At 40.3% G+C, this 7666-nt stretch overlaps 1 protein-coding gene across 1 annotated transcript; it reads left to right on the top strand.

Moving 5' to 3' along the window:
* Positions 1-3599: 3599 nt before the first annotated feature.
* sypl2b (synaptophysin-like 2b) lies at positions 3600-7061 on the top strand. Its single transcript, XM_080733296.1, has 6 exons — positions 3600-3725; positions 3857-3934; positions 5244-5371; positions 5558-5762; positions 6225-6416; positions 6755-7061. Exons 1-6 carry the CDS (start codon positions 3708-3710, stop codon positions 6887-6889), a joined length of 756 nt encoding a protein of 251 aa, XP_080589422.1. The 5' UTR covers positions 3600-3707; the 3' UTR covers positions 6890-7061.
* The last annotated feature ends 605 nt before the right edge of the window (positions 7062-7666 follow it).

Here is a 7666-nt window from a genome sequence, read left to right as displayed (position 1 = left end):
GTGGCCCTCGGGCCGCCAGTTTCCCATGTATGGCATAAAGGTTTATTCATATTGGTGATGAGCCTATATAGAAGCAGTTCTCCTTCTAACGCCTTCTAAGAGCTAATAGCTGGTGTCCAAAACCTCCCTAAACCAATAAACCAGCCCATTAAATCAACAAGACTGGTCAGGGTTGTTGAACAGCCTTGTAGCTGTTTTCTCTTTTTTGCAGGGTACAAAATGATGTGAGTGTATCACTCATCCTTGGCCTTATTGTGTTCTGACAATCAGAATATTATGGAATCAAGACGCCACTTCATGCTGGCCTGTATTTATTGTTATGAGTACTGCTTGACAAACGCACATGCTGCTGTTGTACAGTATGTTGTGTGTGTGTGTGTGTGTGTGTGTGTGTGTGTGTGTGTGTGTGTGTGTGTGTGTGTGTGCGTGTGCGTGTGCGTGTGCGTGCGTGTGTGCCAACAGAATATCCTTCAGCAGACATATGGCTCGCTCACTCTTATCCTACATATCACTTTGTGTACTTTGTATCTGAAAACTAGCTGGGATATACAGTATATCTTTTAACAGTATTCACAGATATCCCTTGCGTACTTGTTTATCTGTGTGTGTAAAAGAAATACAAGGAGTCTCAAAATGTATCAAATTTGTGGATTACAGTAAGCCATATTCTGTAGCTTAATATTAAAGTTGTATATTAAAGTATGTGATGGGATGGAGAGCCCCAGTGCTAAAGGAACCCATGACTACTGGTCATGAGGTGCAGGGGAAAACACCTAACAACCTACAGTATATTGCGCCATACATGGGCAACTGGCGGCCCGGGGGCCACATGCGGCCCCCACCTTCACTTAATGCGGCCCACCGGTTAATACTGGAATACTGATATATTATTGATTTCAGCTGTTACAATTCCAAACATGACCTGCTTTAATTCCGTCAGTCTATATTAGTAGCTTAATGACTAGTATAGTATTATTATTATTTTTATTTATTTTTATGTCCAATGTATTTGTATTTAGGTTCATAAAGTTAACATGGGTATATAACTAAATGCGTTTGAAATTAAATCAAAATGTTACATTTCAGGATTCCAATTAAAAAATAACAAAAAATAATTAAGGATTCCAATTAAAAAGAAGCAAAACTAGCCGATCTACAAGCTCAAACGCATTGCAGTGCAATGCATTTTGAGCTTGTAGATCTGCTATTTTTGCTTCTCTTGTATGAGATACTAGAATGACTAGAAAGTAGGACGTAGCAATATGCAATGTGGCCCTCTGGAGGTGGAAATATAGTGGCCCTCACCATCATCAAGTTGCCCATCCATGCTCTAAGCCAATGAAAACCCTTTACTTGTGTTTGACTTGGATTGCTGCTCGGACTAATGACAACCTAGGACCAGTTGTCCTGTAACCTAGGACAACTGTTACCCAACTCTAACTGGAACAAAAGTTGTACTGACTCTGACCTCTAAGGACTTTTCCAGGGAGGGTTACTTGTGGCGTCTTGCTGTGTCTCCCTTTCTTGTTTTTATTCTTGTATTATTTGCACTGATAAATGGACACTTATTGTTTGGCCCTGCACTATTGTTGTGTTGGTAGTATTGATGCTGTGTTTGACATGGCGGTGAGATACTTGCGTAGCAATGACTAGCATTGACTGTTATGAACACTTGCCACTGCATTGTTAAGTTGTGCTTTAAGTATTGCTATTTGTGTCGTAATGTGACACTTACACACGTTGAATGTTGTTTGACACTTTATTGCGACCGTTAGGTCGCAAGTTACTATGAAAAGCTCCACCGGCTGTCTGTCCATCACATCACTCTTATCTCTGGCACCGTTGGTCCTATCGATGCCAAACGTTGCACACACACTCCTTGGATGGCAAACCACAACCCCTGATTTCTCACATGGCCCTCTTCTAGCGCCACCATCAGGACGATTTTTGCAAAACAAATTTTTGGACCCTGCTCCTACATCTAAAGTCATGTCATCAACATGGATCTGTCCCATTTCCCATATTCCCTCCTGATTGGATACGATTGCCTTCTAAAGTTTGTGTATGTGATGATGACGGTAGCTTATCTCCCTATTAGGGAGTCTTCTTTTATTGTGACTGTTTTTTTTTACGGTATCTATATTAGGATTAGGTTTTTGGGTTAGGTTTAGGTTTAGGCATAGTTTTACTGCGGTTAGGGTTTGGCATAGTGGTTAACATTCACCAGGTTACATGCTCCCCTGCTGAGTCATGTTAGTTCTGGAAGATCTGCTGGCCTCCTAGACCTAGAGGGAGGGAAATGGTGGGAGAGAGTCACACATTCACACTAGCCAGATAATTGATAGCACCACTCTGGTGGTATCTAAGGAGAAGATGGAACTGTGATTGTCATGTCTTTAGCCTTTGGGGCGGTACCACCGGTCTGACAAGTTTTCTGTGATGACATGATACCCTACAGAAGAGGCTGCTGAAGTTGAGCCTACCGGTATTTCTATTAACCATGTATTGATCTCACAACAATAATTCATCATTTAAATGTTATATGACTATGTCAGAATATCTATCCTTTGTATCCCTTTAATCCTCTGTTCCTGCCATCCACTCTAGTAAGCAGTATTCTGCACAGCAGCATTCCTCTGCAAAGGGACAATGCAGCGGCAACCCCTCCCCCATGGCAGCCCAGCCAACTATTAAAAGGTGGAGAACAAAGGCACTCTTATTCCTCTGAGATGTGCTCTGTGATACAGGGAAGACTGGCTTTCTACAAGTGCTCAACTGTTCCTGCTCTGACCACTTGTTGTGTTTCAGAAGGCCCCAGATTATTATGGGATGGACGGAAGCAAGTGTTGCTTAACTTGCTCAGTGAGCCCCGAAAGAGAGCAAGGACTAATGCCATTGTAATTGTGTCAGAGAGGCCATCTAGTCTACTACATTCACTGCCTGTGTGAATGGGATCAGATTACCCTAATAGAGGGCACTATGGGAGTCATGGGATGAACAGCATGCGTGCACTTGCGCTGGGCGAAAAGGGCCAATTTGATGAGATGCATTATGAGGAAATGGCGCCCTCTCGTGGTATATGCCATGTCATGGCTCATGTTAATAATCCGCTCCCAACGGCAGAAGTTGAAATGTTAACGGATAATAAAGGATTATTTTGATGTCATGATGACAACACAATTGAGTCAGTCGTTAGTGCCTTATATTATTATTATTACTTATTTATAATATGGCAACTGGGGGTGATCTAACAAATATATACAAGGCCTGGCCTTTATCATTTGGTATGTAATGGTATTGGTAGCAATGCCAATGAAACATCCTCATATTTTATTTTTATCGTGTCTGACATGTGTCGATAAAATCGATAAAAAATACACCTATGAGATAAAAAAAAAAAAAATACACCTATGATTATGTCTGGGTCCGAGGCTATTAAGTTGACAATAACATTTAACACATTTATGTCACGAGGCACTAGAAACACTTGCACTGAATCAGACGCAACTTCACCATACTTTCACTGGCAACGCTCTGTAGCAGCGCCCCCCGTCCCCGTGCGTGTCACTTTAAGAACGCCAGTGATCACGTGTAAACCACTATGAAGCTGCAGAAGTTGGAAAAAAGTTTGACAAGCCCTAAAGAAGTACAACCAGAGAAGCGTTAAAGAAAACACATCTTCTCATCAACGGTTTTTGTCTGGAGAAATGGAAGGCGTCACCCAGGTAATGACAAATATTGGCGATTTGTGGCGCAAAATGATTGCACCCTTTTTGACAAGCACATTTTGTGTATGACTTATTAGCTGTAACATTATACCCTGACTGCCTTGGATTTGTGTATTTTTCATCATCAGAAGATTATGATGACCGGATTCAGTCTCGATCTGGGCCCGCTGAAAGAACCATTGGCATTTATCAGACTTCTCGAATGGGTGAGTTTCGTTTCTTTATATCTCTACCATAAAATATGGCCTATTATAGCCTATGCAGAGAATGTCCATCCCACACAGTTGAATACCTTCCAAATTGATTATCATGTTGGGTCTTGTGACGTAAATCTCGGACAGAGAGACTATTCTCAAAGTTTTTTTTTAAATGTTGTATCTGTGGTATTGTTGTAATGTTTTGGGCTGTACACAACATAGTTTTTTCATGAAACTATCTAGGTCAAATAAAATAGACTCATCTAGAAATGACTAGATGAGCATAACTGGCTTTGTGCTCAAGAATTATAAAATAAATCATCTAGTCGAGCACGAAAATTGTTGGCTTTTTTGTTGTTGTTGAAACTGAAACCTACTTTATATGTAGGCTATATGGACAGATAGATAGACCTTTTGATCCCACAGGGGAAATTCATTCACCAGAAGCAGCACAGCAGTTAAGGTACAGTACAGATACAGTAAGAGAAGTAGGCCTACTGCAAGATACAGCAAGGTAGCAATACAACAAACTAGAAATCAGAGTAAGAATAACATAATGGTAATATAATAACTTTAATGGTTTCCTGTGTAAATAAGCTTAGTCTTTTCTAGGATCTCTTTTTAGTAGACCTTGTACCAGTGAACTGTACCGTCATGAAACTGTACCTTTTCCTATGCAAACTTCTAATAAAGTCTTCAATCAATCACAAAAAGCACCATCAATTATGAACAACAGTAAATCAACGGCATATCCGTATAACCACACACGGATGACATCCTGTGATGGTGGATTTCCTGTCTAAAGCTCATCGTGCGTGTGTGCGTGCGTGCGTGCGTGCGTTTGTGCATGTGTGTGTGGTCGTGCAATGGCAACCTCAGTGCTATACTGCATTGATTCTCAACCTGTGGGTCGGGAGTCGGGACCCCGGGGGGTCCACAAATAATTTTGGGGGATGCCCAGATGATTAACTTAATGTGCAACATTGTTTTCTCACTAAATAGTAAACAAACCAACATAAAGTTTAAGTGTATAGAGAGGGTATATGCACATTTCTAAAGTGACAATTTAAGGACTTTTTAATACCTCTAAAATGACAAAATAAATATTGGCCAAAATATCAAATATTAGAACCGTGTATACAAAATGTGTTGTATATACAAAATGTAATGCCTCAACTCTTACTGCTCGTCAGGGTGGGGAGGTCCCCAGTAAAAATATGATTATTTGGGGGGTCCCGGCCTGAACAGGTTGAGAACCACTGCTATACTGTACCAAGAAACCTTACTTATTGTCTGTATACTGTATGTCTGCTTCCAGGTATTTTCTATATTTGCTTTTGCCACCACTGGGGGATATACTGGCACCACAAGCATTAATGTGCTGTGTAAAGAGACAAGCGGCAGTCAATTGCATACAATCACTGCAGTCTTCAGCTACCCATTCAGGTGTGTGCAAATGTAAAATAAATGTACATTTCATGGTATAATAGATGAAAATGGTACTTCAGATGACCATTTAAGCTCTTTATACTCGTACAATGAATAGCGATGCCCAAAATACGGACGGCAGGTTGAAAGTGATTTAATATTAAGGCGTCATTATATGGTTAATTGTATTTCTTGTCTTCACAGGTTGTTGGCGCATCCATACAAAGTCCCTGACTGTGTGGTCAATAGCACTAGCACCACTGATAACTACCTGACAGGAGATCACTCGTCCTCAGCTGAGTTTTTTGTCAGTATTGGAGTGTTCGCCTTTCTCTATAGCACAGCCACACTGGTTGTCTACCTGGGCTACCAACACATGTACAGGGAGTCTAGTCGTGGTCCCATTGTGGTAAGTCTGCCCTCAATTATTCTTGTTTTGATCATGTTTGCTAAGGATAGTTAGAAAGACATAACCTAAAGTAACTTTTCAAGCAAGCAAGCATAAATGTGTGAGCTTGTGCCAAGCTCCTGGCTGTGCAAATTCAGCTGTGGCAGTGAGTGTAAGTTTATACAAGTTGGCTAGCCCTTCTCGGACATTATTCGCAAATAGTGTTAATTGGATCTTATGCGTGCAATATTTGTTTTCTTGGTGTTGATTATGCTTCTGCTCTATCCTGTGCTTCATACAGACTGGAACCAGCAGTAGGTCATAGAAGGGGAATTAGCAGTGTTGTGTAAATGAAACACTAGGGGGGGTGTATTCCTCTGAACTCGGTCAGCCTTCACAGTAGACTGAAACTGTCACAGACTACTTTCTGCATTTAATTGATTTGTACCCTACCGAGCAATTTTTCTTCTTCTTTGCCAACAGGATTTGTTGGCCACTGCAACCATGGCCTTTCTGTGGTTGGTGTCATCCTCAGCCTGGGGCAAAGGACTGACTGATGTGAAGTGGGCCACCAGTCCTACAACCATTGTGACACTTATACCAGTCTGCAAGGATCTCTTAAATAAGTGCACCGCAGGTGCTGTACCTCATATGGGTCGACTCAACGCCTCTGTGGTAAGATATTTGCAACTCAGTCTATGCCAAGAATAAAGACACCAAGGATTCGTCAATGATGTCACAACTAAGTGTCATCTAGCAGAAGTGCTTCAGATTCTTGGGAGTCCTTGAACTGTAAAAACGCTTGGTTCCCGTGTGTAGCCTGTAGTTTGTAGTCATGCCAGAGCCCCATGAATCCACAAGCTACATGATGGATTGTGAAGTCACTGTCCTACACTTGGTATCTTCATTCTAGGACTATATGATTCAAAAATATATTCTTAAAGTGATACATATGCAAAATGGCTTCAGATGTTGGAATTTATCTGTCTTTTTGTTTAACCCCCTTTTGGCAGATTTTTGGTTTTCTCAACCTCATATTGTGGGGTAGCAACTGCTGGTTTATTTTCAAGGAGACACCCTTCCACAAGTCTTCTAGCCAGCCTGTAGATGCAGATGCAGAGGCAGAGGGAGGAGTCAGCCCATCCTAACAGCACATAGCTTCCTCATCTCATGTCACTTTCATAGTGGCACTCAATTGGTACTCCTAATCTCTTTTTAGGAAAATGTCCTATTATAAGGTATGCATTTCCAAAATTGACTCGCTTTCCTTGGAAGCGCTGCATTTTTGTATTCAGGGCTTTTTTTCACATACAGTATATGTTTCTGAAGGTATTGATTGAAACTCAATTTGGACTTAAATTAAAGTAGAAAAATGTATTAATTCAAAAGGCAGTCAACAAAGTTGTAATTGTAATTTAACCCTGAAAATGTCAGGGTTTAACACAAGTCAGTGTTAGTCTAATAGTGATATAACATGACAATGTCAGGTGAATACTGTTATTTGCATATGTTGTATTATTTGCACTTTCTATCAAATGTATGGTCTTTAGTGTGTTTATAATTTCGAATAAATAAAAAACAAAATACAGCTACGTATAAGAAAATGTTTTAATACTTTTATTGTAGACCCAAAATTAATGTCAACTAAAACATTTAACCAGTTCATTTTAAGTTGGAATTTGCAGACAAGTGTAGTTGGTTAACTAAACATATTTTGGTGAATAAAATTTATGGAAGAGTATGTTATTATGTAACTAACAACAACTACTGGTTGTAATTTGGTATCCCTGCTCTTCTGTTGAAAAATGTAGATCCTGTTGTAGGGTCTGACCACTACTGTTTCAGAAGTGTTACTGCCTGAAGGTCAAATTCCAATTTATCTCCTGAGTAAAAGTAGGTGTGTTCTATTATCTCCGTGGTAAAAA

The sequence above is a fragment of the Nannobrachium achirus genome, assembly GCF_963921795.1.
Source record: "Nannobrachium achirus genome assembly, chromosome: 9".
Classification (NCBI taxonomy): domain Eukaryota; kingdom Metazoa; phylum Chordata; class Actinopteri; order Myctophiformes; family Myctophidae; genus Nannobrachium; species Nannobrachium achirus.
The sequence above is the reverse complement of the archived record's forward strand: the minus strand, read 5'-3'. Positions and strand labels throughout refer to the sequence as shown.

Excerpts from the sequence above, each read along its gene's own strand:
- sypl2b (XM_080733296.1), top strand. Across the intron at positions 5,763-6,224 it reads CTAGTCGTGGTCCCATTGTG|GATTTGTTGGCCACTGCAAC; the intron begins GTAAGTCTGCCC and ends CTTTGCCAACAG. Across the intron at positions 6,417-6,754 it reads GTCGACTCAACGCCTCTGTG|ATTTTTGGTTTTCTCAACCT; the intron begins GTAAGATATTTG and ends CCCTTTTGGCAG.